The 22,547-nt window shown below is 37.5% G+C and overlaps 1 protein-coding gene across 2 annotated transcripts in view; it reads right to left on the reverse strand.

Annotated features, from left to right (window-relative positions):
- Positions 1-601: 601 nt before the first annotated feature.
- Positions 602-22,547, reverse strand: part of obe (activating signal cointegrator 1 complex subunit obelus) — a 39,450-nt gene continuing 17,504 nt past the window's right edge. For both annotated transcript variants that reach the window (XM_089728525.1, XM_028184291.2), the window contains exons 21-39: positions 21,907-22,048; positions 20,880-20,991; positions 19,638-19,729; positions 18,707-18,783; positions 14,541-14,761; positions 13,308-13,410; positions 12,292-12,481; positions 10,896-11,049; positions 9,674-9,810; positions 8,701-8,917; positions 8,259-8,417; positions 7,531-7,672; positions 7,099-7,289; positions 6,448-6,638; positions 5,443-5,611; positions 4,615-4,902; positions 2,212-2,346; positions 1,250-1,445; positions 602-781 (exon numbers count right to left, since the gene is read on the reverse strand). In XM_089728525.1, the coding sequence (XP_089584651.1) occupies positions 633-781; positions 1,250-1,445; positions 2,212-2,346; positions 4,615-4,902; positions 5,443-5,611; positions 6,448-6,638; positions 7,099-7,289; positions 7,531-7,672; positions 8,259-8,417; positions 8,701-8,917; positions 9,674-9,810; positions 10,896-11,049; positions 12,292-12,481; positions 13,308-13,410; positions 14,541-14,761; positions 18,707-18,783; positions 19,638-19,729; positions 20,880-20,991; positions 21,907-22,048 (3,065 nt within the window). In that variant the 3' untranslated portion in view covers positions 602-632. The remainder of the gene's footprint in view (positions 782-1,249; positions 1,446-2,211; positions 2,347-4,614; positions 4,903-5,442; positions 5,612-6,447; positions 6,639-7,098; positions 7,290-7,530; positions 7,673-8,258; positions 8,418-8,700; positions 8,918-9,673; positions 9,811-10,895; positions 11,050-12,291; positions 12,482-13,307; positions 13,411-14,540; positions 14,762-18,706; positions 18,784-19,637; positions 19,730-20,879; positions 20,992-21,906; positions 22,049-22,547) is intronic.

Below are 22,547 nucleotides of genomic sequence, written 5' to 3' on the forward strand. Positions count from 1 at the left end.
TAATAGGAAAGAAGCCCAGTGTACTCATTTAAGTGATGCGATTACGTTAGGTATATACGATTTTTCTTTAGTAAATATGTTACTAACTTCTGTTCACAATTTACTTCTACGAATAAGGAATAATATCTTCTAATAAAAATGTAACCTTGATTATCTGTAATTAGTGATAGTATTGTGAAACTGACAGGATAGATACAAGCACCTTGCTCTTTCTGTATTGATACCGTCATGATGGTCATCTTGGTAAGGGTAGACAACAATCCACTTTCATCGAGGCCAAGCTGGAATATTCTACTGTTTCTTAACAGCTTCTTCAAAAGGCACAAAACAACTTGCATTCTTAGCTAAAGTCAAATAAACATCGTCGCTTTGATTACGAACCCAGTGCAGGCATGTAATATCATGTCACATCAGGGAGGACGAAATTAAACAGTACGTTTGTAGTAGTATTTTTATTTTAACAAATAGAAATATAAAACTCATTTAAGAATGTGTGCTGTTTTGTTTTGTTTGTTCTTATAAGTTAAGCGTATCATTGCCTCCATTGATTTACATGAGTCTTTAATCCATACCAAATTTGAGATGAAATAAAATAACAACGAATGGTATAAATAATTTATTTTAATACAAAATCATTCGATTAATGTTTTTTCAATAGTGTCATACACTTTATCTACGTTTTCAGACGGCATTGCATCTATGATTTCAAATTGTAAATCGTATTGTTGGTCTAAGCCCATGTAGCTGTCACTCATAATATATACAGTATATATTATACGCCCTGGAAGAAAAATTAAGTATTTATTGAAAATACAAAAAAATATAGTATACCTATTAACATTGGCGCGAAACCTAGGGACCGTACGACCTTTGTGGGGCCGCCAAAAGGCTATTGAGGGTAGCCATATTTTTTTATCTTTCAGTTTTGCAGCTCCGTACACCACTTCCATTTAAGGATCGCTACATTGGGAATAGATTTTACGTTTGGGTTGACGTTTTTGAAGCAGTTAAGCAGGTTATCATTATTTTGTGATATTTCATCCCATTTAATTAAGTTTCATCTTAATTGAATTTAAGTCTCAAATTAATCAACATCATCTTGTTTAGCTTCATACCATTTTTCATATGACAATAAGTATGGTATTTATTGAAGATTTTTATAAACTCAACACTGGCAACATTGATGTGGGAAGAAGGAAATTGCCAATATTGCCATACCAAAAAAAAACAAGAAGAGGAACAACTTTACCAGTCCGAGAAGGTGTATAGAATGTAAGCTGTGCCGTTCCTCTGGGCGGGACCCGTTTCAAGGCGTGCAGCTCTCCGTCGTCCACGGTGCCGAGCGTCACGAACCAGCCCTCGTTCTTGCCGCGCGGGAACCTCGGACACAGCACGTTGTTCGGATTGCCGCCTCTACGTTGCATATCCAACAGCAGGGTGTATTCCTAATGACAAACGTGATAAGGTACATTATTGCTTGATCTAGCGCGTCGTAAGCCAGTTAGGATTGAATTCTTTTTGGGCGATGCAATGACTTCTACTATATAACTATACTGAGACCTTAGAACTTATATCTCGAGGTGGGTAGCGCATTTACGTTGTAGATGTCTATGGGCTCCAGTAACCACTTAACATTAGGTGGGCTGTGAGCTCCTCCATACATCTAAGCAATAAAAATAAAAACTTCAAACCGGGTATGCTTCGTTGTAATCCGCGTGCTTAGTGCGAGTTTTATTACTTCTCGATCGCGTAAAAGTTAACTCATTACTGGTGGCGGGACCTTTTGTGAGTCCGCGCGGCAGATACCACCGCCCTGCCTATTTCTGCCGTGAAGCAGTAATGCGTTTAGGTTTGAAGGATGGGCCAGCCGTTGTAGCTATACTGAAATTTTAGAACTTATATCTCAAGGTGGGTGGCGCATTTACGTTGTAGATGTCTATGGGCTCTAGTAACCACTTGACACCAGGTGGGCTGTGAGTTCGTCAACCCATCTAAGCAATACAAAAAAATCCAATTTGAATGTTCCACAGCCCCCCTACGTGAAACGTAACGCGATCGAGAAGTTAAAAAACTCGAACTAAGCACATAGTGTGAGCTTAGTTCCGCTTTTATCGAGTAGCCGGATACATTTTTGTTATGTAAGCAATGTATAAATGTTATGTATAAACCATTGCGTGCCCATTAGGTGAGTCAGATGGTTAACGAACAAACCTGATCAGCATGCAAAGCCATCCATTGATCCCGGGCGGGAGGTTGCGTGATCCGTTTGTCTTGTTCATGATCAGCGTCGAACCATAGACCGCGGACGTGCAACTTTATGTCTGTAGTTGGTAGGTCGCATATCGCCTGTGAAAATGCACAAATACGTATTAAACTTATTAATACGCTTTTATTAGCTTCAGACGTATGTATGTTATAACGGAATCTTTGAACATGATTTTGATCCCCTTCAAAACGTCGGATTAATTCGAAATTTGGTGTACATAATTATTAAGAACCGATGACAATTCAATATTAAAAAAAAATTGAAAAAAAATTTGAAAAAATTGAAATTAAACTAAAAAATGAAAAATAAATAATAGTTTAGAAAAACTAATAAAATACGCTTTTATAGAAAATACAACTAAAAATAGAAAACAAATTTTAATAAATTTGAATTAAAAACAGAGTAAGAAAAAATGATTTTATTGTAAAAAAAAAGTGTGGGATGCTTTTCAGGATATTATCAAAATAACCCTTCTACTTAAAACATAAACATAAAACATTTATAAATACTGATACCATGCACCCCACGCTTTTTTCTATAAAAGCGTATTTTGTTAGTTTTTTTAAACTATTATTTATTTTTGATTTGCTTGATGCTCAGAACTACAAAAAAAATCAAGTATCAAAATTGTTAAGTAAGAGACGGACAGGATCGCTACCGGCATCCAGGCTATACATTTTTCATAGCGCTACCATCGAATTCCTTATGTCAAAATGTATATCTATACCTAGTCAGGTCACAAATTCTGTCACATGTTTAATGTAAAATAATTGAAACAAGTTTATTCATTATGTAACCATTCATATACCAAAATGAACTTAACAAAACATAGATTCTTATGACACTAAAGTTTATTCAAAATGACCTCCGTGATTTTGAATACAGGCCTTCAATCTGCGAGGCCAGTCGTCTATCGCAGCACGAACGAGGTCCATGTCAATATCGGCGGCTGCCTTAATCAAGGATGTCTTGAGTGACTCCAAATTGGGATGAGGCTTTGAGCACGCCTTTTGCTCCAAGTGTTGCCATATCTTGTAATCTAACGGATTCAAATCTGGACTGGAGGAGGGCCAGTCATCGTGCCGGATGAAGTCGATTTCACGCGCCGCCAGCCAGTCTTGTGTGCTCTTCGCTCTATGAGCTGGCGCCGAATCTTGTTGGAATACCCAGTGCCTGTTATTGAACATGGTATGAGAAACAGGTTCCACAAGGTTCGTCAGGACTGTATTTTGATACATAACTGCATTCGTTTTTACACCTTTCTCACAAAAATGTACCTCTGTTAAGCCCCAATAAGAAACTCCCAACCATACCATGAGCGAGGATGGAAAATGACCTCGTTGGACACGCGGAATACGGTTGCTCGCTTCTTCACTACTGTGTGCGTACACCTTATCATTTTGTTTGTTGTAGCTCTTCTACGGTAAAAAATTTTTCATCCGAAAAAAGAATTTCCCGAATTTTTTTTGCCGCGTACCGCTTCAACAAAGCGCGGCATCTCTTCAGTCTCAGGTCCATTAGACGAGCATTCAAACGATGTCCTGTTTTTCTTCGATATGCCCGAAGCCTAAGTCTTCATTAACACCCTTTTCACCGTGGTTCTGCTTAACCCCATCTGAAGGGCCAACAGTTTCTGCTTACTTTTGGGATTTCTTTGAATTCGCGCCTTCACAGCTTTTATAATTCCTGGAGTCTTAACAGACCGAGGGACGACCACTTCTTGACCTGTCATCTACACTAGAGTCTTCATTGTATCGTTTGATGGTACGATAAACGAATCTTTTGGTTATATTCAAATTTTTCAGTATGTTAAAAATTTGAATTGGCGCGTAACCGCAACGATGCAACGCAATAACTGCAACACGGTCTTCTTTAAGCGTCCACTCCATATTTAAAAATGAGTAAAATTCTAAAAGTATACATTTTTATTTTCATGAACAATTCGGAATTCGAATTCAATAAACTTTTTTGTGGCCAGCATTCTAAAAGAAAAGTTTTTGCTGTGTGACAATACTTATGACCTGACTAGGTATATATAAAAATGGATTGCTATTCGTTAGTCTCGCAAAAACTCGAGAACGGCTGGACCGATTTGGCTAATTTTGGTCTTGAATGATTTGTGGAAGTCCAGAGAGGGTTTAAAAGGTAAATAAATATGAAAATGCTCGGAATAAAATAAAATATAACAATTTTGTTTTTCCTTTGATGTGTCCCCCGTCGGACGGGTTCCTTTTGTTTGTTTTAAGTTTATTTCATACAAAAGTTTAGGTCTTTTATTTATCGATTGGGGCACTACGAAGTCTGCCGGGTCAGCTAGTTGAAAATAAAATAATAATAAAAAAACTCACCCTGTGTATCTGTTGAATCTGATTCTCTTCGAACTCTTTCCTCAAATACTTAGCGAGTAGCTCGTAGTTTCGCATGCAGCTAACTTTCAGACCGTTAAGCATCATGCAAGGCTTCTTACTGTCTTTAGTTAAGTGTAAGAACAAGTATAGATGTTGGGATTCGATGTGCGGGAGGGTGGTCAAGGGAGAGTCTGACGGCCATCGCGCCTGTATAATGGACTGCATTAACGTCTGGCATGACAGACAAACGGACAGCCAACCGTTCTCTGCTGATGTATCTATCATTGCCTGTGAAAAACAATATATATATTTGAAATAAATAAAACATATTATTATGTTTTTTTTTTGATCTTTTGTTTTATTATTATTATGTTCATAGATTTCCCCTTTCTCAGTTCAGTATGTCGACAGAGCCGGTAAAGCTGTATATACGGGCTTTTGGTCAAGTAATATACAGTAGCTATAAGTTCATATGCTAGTTTTTATTACGTGTAGTAAGATTGGTTTTCTTATTATTATTATTATTATTGCTTTTGTTTTATTCCGAGATTGTAGTTATTGTTTTTATTTAATTATGGTATACTATATATATGAAATGTTAATGAATGTAATATGGATGCAAAATCTGAAGGAAACGAAATAAATAAAATAAATTTCATACATAATGTGACTTAATTACCAAAATACATTTATGATCAATTTTAATGTAACTAATTCATCGAAGCCATTTATTATGGACATCACAGCGAAACGCTAAAATTTAGGAATATCGAATAAGAAACAAACTGGGACTTATTTATATTTGAGGATTTCCCAAAACAAACGGACCTGTAAAATCCTGATCGTTTGATCTAAAACAGATTTCGTGTCCGTCAAATAGTCCGAGTTCGGTAAAGTTATCCGGGTCATGTGCGCCTGCAGTAACAGGAACGCCTTGACGTTTGATGAGTCCAGGGACAGAGCGTCGACCGGCAAGCGACATTGCTGCGATAGCTCCCTGTGAATATACACATACATTTCTTGACTTTTTTATTGCTTAGACCTTGAGATATAAGTTCATATAGTTATATATAGTTACAAGTGAGATATAGTTACAACGGCTGCCCCGCCCTTCAGACCGAAACGCATTACTGCTTCACGGCAGAAATAGGCGGGGTGGTGGTACCTACCCGCGCGGACTCACAGAGGTCCTACCACCAGTAATTGTCTGAATTCATTACATTAGAGTGACGAATATGTTTTTTTTTTTATTTTTTTTTTTTTTTATTGCACTTGGAGGCAGACGAGCATGCGGCCCGCCTGATGGTGAGTAGTTACCGCCGCCCATGGACTACAGCAATGCCAGGGGCAGAGCCAAGCCGCTGCCTACCGTTAAGCTTTTGTTTTTATTTCGGTTCTCGTGAATCAAAGACATCTAATAATTAAAATTTAAACATAATTAATTATCTAACACCCAGGGGAATCTTCATATTGTGAAGACGAAAACACTACTACTCTAAGTTAAACAAACCGCCACATACTATTATTAGGCCGTTTTGTGTGAAACGAAATGTTAAGTCTACATAAAAAAAAAAACGGTAGTTAGCACATTAAACAAAACCAAACATTTTAGTCGTTCATGACCATACAAACTGTAATGCATTTAGAATATCGGCCATAATATAAGGACAATGAACAACGCAAGATTAAGCCGTAAAAGTAGTGTTAATTGTTACAGCCTTTTATTATGACTTAGAGGGATCAATGAACTCACAGCCCCCCTGGTGTTCATAGATTATCAGAGACCATAGACATCATGCACCCTGTTGAGGCTATGTATTTTAGCGTACGTACCCGTTAAGCAGATCCTCGTTATGTCGAACTGGTAGAGTAGCGTATTCTTCAGAATCCGATAATACCCTTAACAGATCATCCACGTTCATATTACCGTTTAGATTCTTTGAGAAATGAGCCATTGTCCTGTGCGACAGATAGTAATACGACGCGATACGACCCATCCACGTGCTGTGGACTGTACGTTCATCCTAAAATCATACTCATAATCATATCATATCATAAATCTGCCTTCAACTATATGCACATGTCAAGGTAGGTAATGTATATATGTATTTATTTCAGAACAAGTAGTTTGGTTCTTGTTTGCTTAGATGTGGGAAAACGCTCACGGCACATTTGGTCCACAGAGAGACGCAATGAGGTCGAGACTGTCGAGAGGTGCTATTCTCGTCCTATGTTCTATATTCTAATATAATGCAAAGAGAGAAAAAACATATTATGATATCAATTCTAAGGTCTCATTCTCAGTATAGTAACAACAGCTGCCCCGCTTTCCAAACCCAAAACGCATTACTGCTTCACGGCAGAAATAGGCGGGGTGGTGGTACCTACCCGTGCGAACTCACAAGAGGTCCTACCACCAGTAAATCTCCGACGCGATGGAGCGTGTTGTGCTATACTTGGCACCGGTAAACCAATACTACTTACCTCTTCGATTTCCACGCAAAAGGCCGCGGACAAAGCGTCCAGTGAAGTTTGGACGAGACCCGACAGGAAATGGTTCACGTCCTGCGGCTCCAAACTCTCCAAATTGTAATACGAGGGATTTTTTAGTAGTCTCCGGAAGAAATACGTCCACGTCAAATAGTCTAGGATATCTTGTTTCGTTTGCACCGTTCCTGGTGAAATGAGTGGTGTCAAGTTAAAAAACAAATTCACAACGCTTAATGTCACCGGATCTTCTCAGGGGGGGTCGCGATTCTGATCCGGTGGTAGACTTTGCGAAGCACTGCCCTTGTTAGGACTAGAATTAGCACACTTTCTTAGGTTCAGCCCCGTGAGCTTACCTACCAGACATATATGTAATTGGAATAGTCCCTTAGGGTACTAGCGGAAAAAAACACGGTTAGGGAGTCTTACCGGCGACGATCTCAGCGTTCAAATGATCCGCCAACACTTCGAGCAGACTCGACTCGACCGGGAAGGGTTCGTATAAGAACTTCTTATAGAAATTCTTTTTCTGGTCGTGAACTAGTACGACGGCGACGCCTTCGTTGTCGAACTGCGAAGTGAACGATTAAATATAATCGAATAATCATCTGCGGAATTATATACGTGAACAACATTAAAACATCATCCGTCACTAATGTAACAAAATCGATTCGTATTTCGATTTCGATCGATTTAATTCTATATGTCTGGGTTAGGATTGCCACCCGTACTTTATAATAAAGTATTGTACGTTATTTCAGGTAATTGTACTCCGTACTTTATGTGAACACTAAAAAAAAGGACATGAAAATATTTTATTTGAAATGATTTGGTTTCTTTGGGATTTTGAAAAGTTTAGTCATATGTATTTTTTCGTTAAGCGAAATACATCGATGTCACCACTCGCTAACGCCACATCACTTAAGCACTCGATTTTTAACCAATATTTCTGAAGACAACATAACCTCAAATGTCAACAATGTCACTGTCATTAATTGTCACAATATCTTTTTTAATTTGTTCGATTGTAATAAAAAATATGTATGTAAACATAATAATAATAATAAATGAATTGTACTTTATTTCCCTACATATAATAACCAATGTATTTATCTGCAAAATAAAAGATGGTAACCCTAGTCCGTGTGCACACGTACCTGCGGTCGCCCCGCCCGGCCCATCATCTGCAGCACGTCGGTGATCGGCATGTCGACGTAACGCTTCTGTTTTCCGTCGTAGTACTCTGTGCCCTTGATGACGACCAAATGCGCGGGAAAGTTCACGCCCCAGGCGAGCGTGGCAGTGCAAATCAAAACCTACGGCGTTTCAGTAGATGTCAATTTTGTTAGAACATTTAACTTGCTGAAACGACGGGACCGTATTTAAAATAAATCGTATCTAGTCGTCTTGGCCTAAAGGATAAGATGCCTGTTGTATTCTTATTAAATCCAGCAGGCAATAAATCATGTTCACAAATGACTTTCACGATTAAGAAATAGCATTGGGTAATAAAAATTAAAACAATTGCAACATAGCAAAGAAACTTTAGATGATTTAAGTACCAAATAAAATCATATTTAATTTTGTATTCTATTTTACCTGTATCTTTTGATTAATGAAAAGCTCTTCAACAGTATTTCGATCCCTTTCGTGCAAGCCGGCGTGGTGTATACCGATACCGAAGGCTAAGGTGAGTTTCAGGTTCGACTCTCGAATGTTCGATAGGATTTGTTCCATTTCGGACTCTTGCATATGGAGCCATTGTTTGGGGTTCTCTTCGGCTGCCAGATACGCGATTAAGTCGAGTGCTGTTAATCTGTAATTTAATTTATTCATTCGATTTAATGTTTAGAATGAGAAGAGTAGAAGAATGAATACATACGGGGGAGCTTTAAAGTCACATCAATCACAGACAAAATGACGGACAATCGCCTATGATGGTATGGCCATATCATGAGACGGGACGAAGATCAAGTGGTAAAGGTCGCATTGCGCTTGCCAGAACAAAAGAAAGGCCGCCCGCCATCGACCTGGTGGTCAAACATCGAAGAGACCTTAAGAAAGCCCAATTGCCAAAACCGACCACCCAGGACAGATCAGCCTGGCGCCGTAGAGTGAGGAGACCCGACCCCGGATAACAGGAACAGGGACGGATACAAAACAAAAATTCGATTTAACTTTAGTAGTTTAGGCATGGGAGGTACGGCAACAATCGATGGACAATTAACACCATAAAATGGAACGGAGCGCAGGGTGTGAGAAATAGAGATCGCCTGGGTGCCATTGTATCCAAAGCAGGAAGAGACTGAATGTTCACTGCTAAAGACAGGGAAAAATTAAATTCTTTGGAGGAGGCTTTTACCCTGAGGGCGTCCATATTAGAAGGAGATGAAATTGCACGAGTAGTATATTCATTATGGTAGCTTAGTAATAAAAATATTAAATATCAAATTAATTAAATTCTTTCTAATTATTGTGGATTTAAATAATTTTATTTATTTAATTTAGGCATACATATGCACGCACGTACGTACGCACGTTCGCTCGCTCAACTGAGTGATGTGATATTAACCTTGTCTGGCGTCGACTGGACACGAACACGAGTGCGGGCGCGGCCGGCGAGTGCGTGCGTATAGCTTGGAACGTCGGCTTGTTCATGGTCATCATTCGCGGGCAGTAATGCCGACCCGGGTGCCCCGATATGTGCACCTATGAACATAGGAAAATTGATTTCTAAATACAAATTGAAACTAGTTTTTTTTTTCGCAATTTAAATGATATTTCAAGATATATCAACATTTCTATACCTTAGTTTGCAAACGTGCTCATCGAAAAATGTATGAATATATTATTATCATAGCATGCTCTTTGTTTTAATCCATCATTAATGTCGCTATCCACTGCGCGGAGGACAGGAGGAATGGAGGAACATAGTCCTAACAAAAATGCTCCGTCAAGTTCACGACCCTCTGCACTGAGGAATACGACGCACGGAGGAGGCTCTTTGTTTATCTCACGTTGTGTGTTTTCAAATACAGCCCTATGGTTTTTGTGTTTTGATTATACCACACGTAGACTTAAATGATTATGTCCAATTAAGCATGACCTATTTCATTGGATTGTCTTTCAGATTTATTAGACTAGATTCCATTAGTCCATCTGACTATAAATATTCTTTCCGTATTGACTGATTAAAAAAAAAAGCAATTTACAATATCTTTATACATAACTAGCTGTACCCGTCCGCTTCGCTGCGCATTTAAAATTAACATTATTTCTCACCCCCACAAAGATTCTCATCATTAACGCCCCCGCAACTGCATATTAGCCTATCCATTAAGTACATGTATTTTCAACATGGATACCAAGTTTCAAGTCAATCGGATGCATAGTTCAGTAATTGGGTGGTAGGACATCTTGTAAGTCCGCGCGGGTAGGTACCACCACCCTGCCTATTTCTGCCGTGAAGCAGTAATGCGTTTCGGTTTGAAGGGTGGGGCAGCCGTTGTAACTATACTGAGAACTTAGAACTAATATTTCAAGGTGGGTGGCGCATTTACGTCGTAGATGTCTATGGGCTCCAGTAAAAAAATAACACCAGGTGGGCTGTGAGCTCGTCCAACCATGTGAGCAATAAAAACAAAAAAATTAAGCATGGCCGATTTCATTGGATTGTCTTTAAGATTTATTAGATTCCATTAGTCTATATGACTATAAATATTATTTCCGTATTGACTGATTAAAAAAAAGCAATTCACAATATCTTTATACATAATTGTACATTTAATATTCACCTCCAAAGGAACTGGTCGCACTGATGGCCTAAAATTATACAAGCCCATCTCTCCGATATTGAGCCAGTTGGCGAGGTCCTTGGCGTTGGCCAGCGCAGTCGACAGGCCGATGATGCGTAATCGACGCGAAGTGTGGGACTGGATGAAATTCGTTCTGCAAATTCGAAGGTATCAAACAAATCTATACTTAATAATATAAAGAGGAAAGATTTGATTGTTTGTTTGTATTGAATAGGCTCCGAAACTACTGTACCAATTTGAAAAATTCTTTCACTGTTTGGAAGCTACACTATTCTCGAGTGACTGAGGCTATCATCTTTTTTGAAAAAAATTAGGGATCCTTACTAAAACTCCAATAATGTAACCCAAGGTGTAAAAAAAATACCTAAAATAGTCTTTACATCGCGTGCCCTGCGAAAACTATTGATGATGGAATAAAATAATGTACTACGACTTTGTAAACACATTATTAACTACAAAAAGTGTCGGGACATATGTCTAACTATTATAGTTATGCTATATTAAGTGTTCTTTTATTTAAAAAAATAAAACAACGTCAAATATCGTTGAAATTTTTGTTATAGACCCGAGCGGAGCCGACGCAGGCCGCTTGTAAATATATAAACCATTCAGTTATGAAACTAGCTGGATATTTAGCGGCAAGTTCATTGAAGAATATACTTTGAAAGTTTTAATTGTCATTTTATTTCTTCGCGAGGAACGGCAGACGTAATTGCGGGCCCGCCGGCGCTGGTTTTTTATTTAATTTTTTATTTCTACGATCGGTGGACGAGCTCACAGCCCACATGATGTTAAGTGGTTACTGTAGCCCTTGGACAGATCATCGAATGAGCGATATTGCCCAGTAAACCCACGGACCGACTGTTATTATTCGAAAATCGGTCAAATGTTTTTTTTTTTCCTATGATAGTGTACCGCTACAAATTTTACAAATACACGTCATTTCGGATCCTCCCGATCCACTAAGGGTGCTTTTAGGTGCCTCAAGCATCGGTCATCGTTTTCGTTCTCGTTTCGTTTTCGTCATCGCAGACACAGCCCACTGAGTTTCTCGCCGGATCTTCTCAGTGGGTCGCGTTTCCGATCCGGTGGCAGATTCCGCGAAGCACTGCTCTTGCTAAGGCCAGTATTAGCAACGTCGTCAGGTTTGAGCCCCGTGAGCTCACCTACTTCTTAGGTTACGCTGAGATAGCCTCTCAAGGCTATCGGCTTAGGTAGAAAAAAAATACAAATATATAAATAGATCGTACCCTACGATTATTGAATTTTAGTTAACAAAATTGAGTAAAATGTGTTTTTTTTTTCATTATAAATGTCGAATCAGCTCCCGACCTGGTCTTCGCCGCAAGGATGCAACCACCGACCGCGATCTCACCTGGACACGATGACTTCAAGTACGGGTCCTCTGTCCTCTCCCAGGAGATGTATCTCGTCTATAACAATGAGGGCTACATCTTTAACGTAGTTCCTCGTCTGCCACGACCGACTGATCCCGTCCCATTTCTCCGGAGTAGTCACGATGACGTGCGAACTCTTCACGGCCCTGATGTCCGGGGTTACGTCGCCTTTTGACAGAAATCAATATTGAGGTCAAATTAAGTCAAGAACTCCTTTTGAATTTTTTTGGCGGAAACGCGAGAAGCAAAGTTTTGTGAATTATTTTATTTTGTCTATTTAGTGTTTCTTTAAGTTTAAATTTTGTTAACTGTTTAATATATGTGAAAGTGCAAAAATTCGGGAAAATGAAACAAAGTCGCTGAATGTAGCTAGGGTTCTTACAAAAAGTCCACTGAAAAAGTCTCAGTAAATAACCACCATTATACTGAGATTATATTTCATCTCATATCATTAATGTCAGTTGAACAATGCAATCTAAATGTTCCGAATTAATCAACTTCATTTCATATCACTTCATATTATCATTTTTCATAAAAATATATAAAAGATTAGGCTGTATGGAACGATGCCTTTGCCTTACCAGTTGGAAAACTAGAACTACTACTAAGTCAGGAAATATTGTCATTTCCTAAAGCACCAACAATAGGAATAAGTTTAAGATTTAACAAGTAAAAGTCTCGTATGCGTATATGTAGAACAAACAGATGTACAAACACTCAACTCAATATAAAACAATACCAGTTGTTATCCGCGCCTAGGAAAAGTGTTAGTGTAGTTACAAAGTGGGAATGAGATTTTTTTATGGGGACAAAAAGAACTATAACTTTAGTAAAACACAATCCGTTGCTGGGTTTCGACGTGAATGAAGGACAAACAAACACACTTTCACATTTGTAACAATGAGCATGTATGTATTTAAGGATATTTGATTTCATTAATATTTGATTTTATTAAAATTAATTTACATAAAAATTATATTTTTTTATTAATTACCTGTCAGCTCTACAACTTTCTTGTTCATTTTTTCTTCGAGACGCACCTTCCAGTCTTTTATTCTTTCTTTGACGAGAGCTTTTAAGGGAGCTATGTATACCACCTGTAAATATTTTCTTGAAACACAATCTGTGACTATTCAAATGGATTTGGAAGCGAGATATTTATTAAACTATAAGTCTATTCGTTTTGTTATCATTACATTTTTTCAACTCACTTCATTACTTATTTTCAGCAGACTATATGAAAAGTAATAATTAAACAAAAAACTTAATTAAGCAGTCTTCAATTGGTAATTGTAACATTTTGTATCAGTACTGTTACTCCTGTCTAAGATATTGTTTTTTTCCTATATTCTAACTTAACATATTATATACACTAATAACTTATATACTGATCTACCTAAATGCACCAGCGCCGTGGAAGATGTATATATGTAAGTGTCACTAGACGTTTGTTTGTAAAACTTTTATTCAAATCAAGGACCTGCTTATCCTAACTTTGATGACGCATACGGGTTACGAAGGTAGCATTGCATATTAATGCAGTGGAGATTCCAAGCACCTGCATTCACGTAATATGGGCTCCAAGATGGAGTTCATCAAAATACCGACACTTAGAAGAATGATAGTTAAGATACTTAGATATACCATATTTTATACACTATAAAATATATAGTTACGGTCCTTATTGGTGGTATGACGTGGTAGGTACCACCACCCTGCCTACTGCCGTGAAGCAGTAATGCATTTCGGTTTGAAGGGCAGCCGTTCTACTATACTGAGATCTTAGAACTCATATCACAAAGTGGGTTGCGGCATTTACGTTGTAGATATCTATGGGCTCCGGTAACCACTTAACACCAGGTGGGCTGTGAGCTCGTCCATCTATCTAAGCAATAAAAAAAGATGATAAGTGTGAAAAGGATGGAAGATATGAAATAGAAAGAGAAGACAGCGCTACCAAAAAGATGACAAGTGTGAAAAGGATGGAAGATATAAAATAGAAAGTTTTTTTTCCTACCTAAGCTTGTAGCCTTGAGAGGCTATATCAGCGGAACCTTAGCTAGTAGGTGAGTTTACGGGGCTCAAACCTGACGAAGTTGCTAACACGAACCCTAGCAAGAGCCGTGCTTCGCAGAATCTACCACCGAATCGGAAACGCGACCCACTGAGAAGATCCGGCGAGAAACTCAGTGGGCTGTGTCTGAGGGTAAAGAGAAGGCAGAGTTACCTTACAGCCAGGGTACTGGTTGAACACCCTGAACATGGCTATCTCGGCCACGATGGTCTTGCCCGAGCCGGTCGGCGCGCCCAGCAGCACGTTGTTGTCGGTGTGGTATAAACAGTGAAATATTTGCGTCTGTATCGGATTGAAATGCGTGAAATTGTATAGCATCTCGTATGATGGGTTGTTCAAAGCCGTCACCGGTAACGGTTGCAGTTCCAACAGGTCTGTGGGGAATGTACAACAACAAATATTACATGTACATACCTACGATTATTTATATATTAATACGTGAAGAAAAAAGGTTGTACCCTTTTTTACGAAAATTGCGCGGACGTAGGAGAATGAAAGGAGAAACCCCATTTTGGGCCTAAGCGTTACACGAATGGGATATGTACCAAAAAAATCGTCTATTTTGCTTGATTAACCTATTGAAATCTTAGCTTCATTGACAATGGCCAAGTGTAGAAAATAAGTTGAATTCAATTTTTTGTTTTAAACAATCTTTGTAAACATCTGCAACACTTATTTCAATATACATACGTAACTAGCTCCACAAACGTGCGGATTAGAATTAGAGCATCCATAAAATAGGATCGATTTAGTGGAAATCGAGTGTAAAAAATAATTAATACTCTTTTGCTTTAGGATAAATGATTGTTTTTATAGGTATTTTAATCAATGTAAATAGAGTATGGCCATTGAATCGTGACACAACTACTTACAATGGCGGCAATTCAAAATATCTACAACTGACAACATTAAATATAGCATGAAAGGATAGTTTTGCATTTTTATATTAATGTGACTATGCCCTAGAAAAATAAAAATGTATCAAATCGTGTTATGTTATCTTTAATGTTGCCAACTGAAGATATTTTGGATTGCCGCTATTTAGTTGTGCCATGATTCGCCGGCCAGACTATGAACTTAATCTCATTGAATAACGTAACGTAAAGCACCAAAATCTACTAACAAAAATCATTAAAAGAAATAAATAACTGTGCCATTTAGTTATGACACGAAATCATGTCGGCAACTGCGGCAATTCAAAATATTTTCAACTGGCAATCTTAAATATAACATGAAAAAGTCGATTTGGTACTTTGAGTTTTTCTATGGTGTAGTTACATTAATAATTTTACTGGTGGTAGGATCTCTTGTGAGTCCGCGCCTCCCGCCCGTCTATTTTTGCCGTAAAGCAGTAATGCGTTTCGGTTTGAAGGGCGGGGCAGCCGTTGTAACTATACTGAGGCCTTAGAACTTGTATCTCAGGGTGGTTGGCGCATTTACGTCGTAGATGACTATGGGCTCCAGTAACCACTTAACATCAGGTGGGCTGTGAGCTCGTCGATAGGTATCTAAGCAATAAAAAATAAAAATAAAAAAGGCATGAAATAAAATTAAATGAAAGGTGATGACATAATATGGGAGCACGTAATGATTTATATTTTATATAAAAAAGTTATCATATAAATATAGTTTTTCATATAAAAATTTTTTCATTAAAATTAAAATAAGACTGACCCAAAGGTCTTAGTTACCAGGTCATAAAATCCCTTAAAAAAATCATTTCGTGCGCAGCGCGTTTCGCATTACGTTGTTTTTAATTTTTGGCTTTCGTTCGTTTTCGTAAACAACCTAACACGCGATTTCTCGTAACAGGTTCCATTTTTATTTTAAAGCAACCTGTTGCTGCAACAGGTTTCGTGAAAAATTACTCATCTTTAGTAGGAAACAGCCTCAAAAATATCGTTTTTATTAAAATATCTCGAACAATAAACATAACCTAAAATGTAAACATTGTCTGATTTTACCAATTTGGCCATTGCTGGGAGACCTGAAAATTGGGCTCATGAAACCTTCTTAGGTATTGTAACTTATGCCCAAATTCTAGCACTGTAACGCCAGGCCCAAGTTTGTATGGATTTCGGGTTTGTCCTTTGCCACACTTATAAAGTATATCGACGCTTGAAAGGCAAACGTGACTAAGCGACAATAACTGCTTTGTACATAAATGATAGGCAATGACCATATTCGATGCGCAAAAAATATATATTCTAGGTCTATTAAAATCATTTCAATCCTACAGCTACTAGCTAGATTCGTTAAAATAAATTTTGTTTTCAGGTATTTCAACTTTAAATTAGTTCACGCATTGTAGCTTAGTCACGTATGTCTTTCAAGCGTCGATATAGAGGAGTGCAGAATATATATTTATGCATAAAAATACATTAAATATTGATTTTAATTTTCAATATTGATTTCATTTTTCTATTGAGAAAAAAAAAACATTACACGTACTACCATATATTTGACACACACGCATGCATACTATTTGTTTATTGTCAAACTTTTCTTATTGCTTATAGTCTGTGGTCAAATTCAGAATAAATTAATTATGGTTTGTCTTTATTAATATTTGTTAGTCTTGGCGAAATCTGTGATTATAGAAGTATAAATAGTCTTTGACAATATAATCATTACAGTGTAAAAACTTATATTTTCAATTAATTATAACTTCGACCACCGGGGGACCACTAGTTTAAATAAAATGACTAGTGTTTTTGTATCACTTCTTGGCTTTCTTGAGATGCTCCGTTCGTTGGTTCATGACATCCATATGCCACCCTTTTATTGTCGTTTCGACTATGTTTACAATGTTCCAGAGCATTCAAGACTTGTATCAATATCATTTTTCTGCTATTTGACGACAGATGGGGTTAGTCGTACTGTCTTAAGAACATTATTTGTTAAAATTCAATTACGTGCCTTTACAACACAATTATTAAATAACTAGCGGCCTGCTCCGGCTCCGCTCAGGTCTTTAACAAAAATGTCAACGATATTTGACGTTGTTTTATTTTTTAAATAAAAGAACACTTGTTGCGGCATAACTATAATAGTTAGACATATGCTGTCGCGACACTTTTTGTAAATAATAATGTGTTCTACAAAGTCGTAGTACATTATTTTATTCTATCATCAATAGTTTTCGCAGGGCACGCGATGTAAAGAATATTTTAGGTAATTTTTTTACACTTTGGGTTACATTATTGGAGTTTTAGTAAGGATCCCTAATTTTTTTTCAACAAAGTTTATAGCCTCTGTCACTCGGGAATAGTGTAGCTTCCAAACAGTGAAAGTATTTTTCAAATCGGTTCAGTAGTTTCGGCGCCTATTCAATACAAACAAAGAAACAAATCTTTCCTCTTTATAATATTAGTATACCTATAGAAGTATAGATAAATAATAATTAAACAGTGATTTACACCCGTATCTTTAGTCGTTCACACGAGCGTAACTCGACTCGACTCAACCTCCAACGCGCGTTTTGGTATGATTAGTCGTAAAAATAAACTCCACTCAAACGTCCTTGGAAAAATTTCCTAACCGGAGTGAAGTGACCGAACTGTCAAGTTAAGGTACGTCGCGACGTACCTTGAACGTTCCTCAAGGCTGGTTTTCTATCAATGTCCAAATAGTATGTGGACCGCAAATGGAAATATATGATATTGTTGTGCAATGGCCTGGATCTGTGCATGATTCGCGCATATTTTGATAATTTAAGTTTGATAATATTTATTAATAAAGTAAATAGTTCGAGGTTAGACATTTGAAACTCTTTATTTTATTTACCTACATAAGAGTCATATTTTGCTTACTACCTGATAAATAAAGTCAATGCGATTATAAGTTTTATTTATATAATAATAAACTGGTGGTTGTGGAAAAGCACTTCAACAACAGGATGCAACCAAAATCACATAAAAGCGGTGAATAAAAATACAAAGCCGGATCCGAAATCTAAAATAATGATAGGTTAGAAAATAAATAATACACTTTCAGATTTACCGCACGCACACATATTTACGAATAACTCAGCAACCAAAACATCAAACAAGTTCATCTAGTGTCAAACAGACAGCGGCAGCTTGACTTTGACATTAAACAATGACCATAGACTACAGAACTCTATGGGTTTGATGCTAGCTTGATCAAATTTTCATCATTATTACCTCACTCGAGGACAGTTGAGGAATATTGTAATGGTCGACTAAAAATACCAAATTCGAGTAAGTTTGGAGGGAATTCTCGAGCATCATCGGATGAGTTAAGAGTGGAGGACTATTTTACGAAACGTCTAAAGATACGAGCATTAGATTCCTTACCCGTGTGAGGTGGATGAGTTTCAGGTAGGATCAAGTGTTGGAACGTCAGCGGCAGCACGCTCTCTGAGCCGACCCATCTGTGAGAACACTAACATTTAAAGTTTATATTTCTATAAGGAATATTCTTCTGTGTTATAGGGTTCTTAGAGGGATATTAAGCTCCTCTTCCTTCAGTTTCGTTCTAAAAAAAATTTTTCCTACCTATGCTGATAACCTAGAGAGGCTATTTCAGCTTCACCCTAACGTTTGTAGGTGAGCTCACGGGGCTCAAACCGGAGAGTTGCTAACACTGGCCCTAGCAAGAGCAGTGCTTCGCAAAATCTACCACCGGATCGGAAACGCGACCCACTGAGAAGATCCGGCGAGAAACTCAGTGAGCTGTGTCTGTGGGTTAGAGGGTTAGTTCTAATGATGATGTTGTGCCACCTCGTCCTATTCTCGGCTACTCTGAGAGCATCGTAGACAGTGGTTATTTAAATATACAGTTATAAAACAACACGTCTTCAAAATACGATGAGGCATTTAGTAGGTCGATTATCTTGAAATAAATCTAGGACATATTCAAAATAACATAATATTATGTTGAGTTTAATATTTTTGGAATTGAGAAAATGATAGACTTATGGACTCACTCCGAAGTTCCCTGATGCGCTTTTGAATTTTCAAACTCGTGAGAGTTTTATATATAGATCGATTAACAATATTCACAAGTTATCGTTTTAATGACTGGCACCGTGTTTTTTAGTTTTTTTTACCACAAATTTTGTTTCCTCTTTTGGGCACGTAGTTTTACTTGGATCGTCAACAGATAGTGTGAATAGTGAATTAAAGAAGTAATAAAGAAAAGTGCCCACAAATATATTCAGAAATTTAAAATAAATGTACTAATATAAGTCGTTCAGTTGGTTTTGATAAGAAATACAATGTTAACCTTTCTGACGTCGCTCTGATGTAGTACTGTGGCGGCAAAGGTTCTTGAATTGGAATCGTTATAATCAACTCTTGTGGCTCGTTCATGATTACCTGAAGTTTTACGAACATTTTAATTGGGACATTCTTATTGTCCTCTGAAACTGCACAGCGATACATCAGAACGTATTGGAACCAGTTTCAATTAAGCGCTGTTGAATTAATTATCAGAGCGTTTTTCTGTTTTCAGAAAACTGCATTTGGTCAGTTTCTTTGAGTGACATGTCTAATGAGATTTCGTTTTACAAATTAATTATTATCAAATTGATTTAAAATAAGATATTGTAGTTTGAAACTGATATTGAATTTAGACATGTGACCTTTTTGGTTCTGATGTATCGATGTAAAATTCTACATAATAAGCTGTGAGTGAAATGAAAAGCATGCAGTAAAGCGAACTGTGATACAATAATAGAATAGAACTAACTGATGCCGTGCCATGGCCAAAAGACTTAGAGAAAAATAGAAGTAAATACGACATTGGAGAAATATGGTGTCAAAATTTACTAACTAAATTCAAATTTAACACTTTTATAGGTTTGATTTCTCCTGTGAGAAATTGGGGGAGGTGAAGGACCTCGGCCCTTCTCTTCTCCCCTTCTTCCTCTCAGGAGGCGCCGGAGTCCGACATAGCCCGGTCCGTTACCCACCTCGACCGGGTATCCGTAAATTGATTCCCCGGGGTTAAAAAAAAAAAATATTTTAATTATCGATGACAGTTAGTGGCAATGTTTGTCTTTTTGTTCCTAAGCAAGCATAGTACATATATCACTTTTAGTTTAGTTTTGGGTAAAATTTAAAAACTTTAAAATGTTTCATTTTCCATAGTCACATATTCATTTAGCTTAACGTTTTTATAACTAATTTATAGTGAGATGAACTTAAATTTTTTTAACGTCAAAAAAAAAATCAAATTGATCAATCTCTTGAGATGTCAATGATTATGGAATAACGATTCTTAAGCAAATAATTCTTTATGTTAATTTATTTACGAAACAGAACAAATTTAGCATTTATGGAATACAAACACGCGTTTGGGTTGAGGGGATAGTTATTGTTAAAAAAGTACTCATTAGCAGATAATTTAAGCAGCAAAGCATAAAGGCTATTGACGCTAGGTCAATAATTCAGTTGAGACTACACGACTACAGTGTAAAGCCGCATCGATGAGGTAACACAATGCGAATGAGAAGATCTTCATTACCTGTTTCTTGGTGATGAGGAAATATTCGTGGTAATACATGATGTCGCTTTCGGGATCCTCGACCCATATCCAGAAGGCCTCAGGGGCTTTGCCGTGGTACTTATCGTTCCATCTGTGACGATATAGGAAGTGTTCAAGTTTTTTTTATTGCTTTGATGGGTGGACGAGCTCACAGCCCACCTGCGGTTAAGTGGTTACATCTACAACGTAAATGCGCCACCTTGAGATATAAGTTTTAAGGTCTCAGTATTGTTGCAACGGGTAAGTAACACCACCCCGCTTATTTTTGCTGTGAAGCAGTAATGCGTTTAGGCTTGAAAGGTTGGGCACAGTTATTGTAACTATACTGAGACTTTCGAACTTATATCTCAAAGTGGGTGTCGCATTTACGTTGTAAATGTCTATGGGCTTCAGTAACCACTTAACACCAGGTGGGCTGTGAGCTCGTCCTTCCACATAAGCTATAAAAAAAATGTGCGTGCGTACAAAGTACACATGTCAGAAGTGAAACGTTTTTGGCGAACTAATTTATAAGTCTTGCTTATATTTATACAAATCTAAAACTTTAGATTTCCGAGACTTAGAGGAAGGGAAAAAGGAAGATATGTTCCCGCCAAAAGTCTGTCAAATGTCAATCTCAAACCTCAGTCTTGACAGTCACTTTATGTTTAGATTTCTAAATTGTAAATGACTAATATTTTGCCAATTGAATTGAGTAATTTAATTTCATGCTATTTGATTAATTTTCCAAATTCTTTTCATTTCATTTCAATTCCTATTAACATTTTTCACAAAAAAAATATAAAATATTAGGCTGTATGGTATGATACATTTGCCTTTCCAGTTGGAAAAATACAACAACTACTACTACTGACATTTGACAAGTACTTAATTTCAATAGTAGTTTGATGTCACTTCCGTTGCATACCTGCGTAACGTTCTGTAAAAATTTTACCCTCATGCGCCTAAAGAAGTTTCACTTCAAAAATCTGTGCTAGCGTATATCGTAGAGTAATCAGTGACTTACTTGAAGTTGGGCGTTATCGTGAGACGTATCCTTAACACTGTTCTCGTTATCGGATGCAGAGTCGCTTCCATTTCAAGTAACGGAAATTCGTCGGCGCATTTTTTCATGTGACGCGCGTTCTTCGGGTTCCTTATCAGATCTCCTAAAAAAGAAAATTAAAGTTGCCGTGGCCTAAAAGTTAAGACGCCCGGTGTTCTTTTGTTGTTACTTAGATGGGTAGATGAGCTCACGGCCCACCTGGCGTTAAGTGATTCCCGTAGCCCACGGACTTTTACAGCATAAATGTCGCTACCCATCTAAAGTAAGGTGAGATTCTAAGAAAGATTATATATAAGAAACATGTAACACCTAATAGCCCAAGAGCCCGTGGGCTCTACCTGTATGTATTTGACCAGACCTGAATTTTCGTACATTGAGACCCCTATACCTACCATGCATCAGGTGGGAACTCACTAAGCTCAAAGTGGTCGACGCGCCGAGCGCTCAGGTAGGACAGGTACCGATTTTGACGGATTTTAAATCCATTTGACCACGTCTGCCGTTTTGAAATTTTGAAAATATATGATTATTATTATCGGAAAATAAGAATGGCAGACCATTATCGCGCATTTTACTTTGTGGCAGACCACTTTGAAAATGCT

This window comes from Bombyx mandarina, chromosome 07, assembly GCF_030267445.1.
Source record: "Bombyx mandarina strain Sakado chromosome 07, ASM3026744v2".
NCBI classification, from domain to species: Eukaryota; Metazoa; Arthropoda; class Insecta; order Lepidoptera; family Bombycidae; genus Bombyx; species Bombyx mandarina.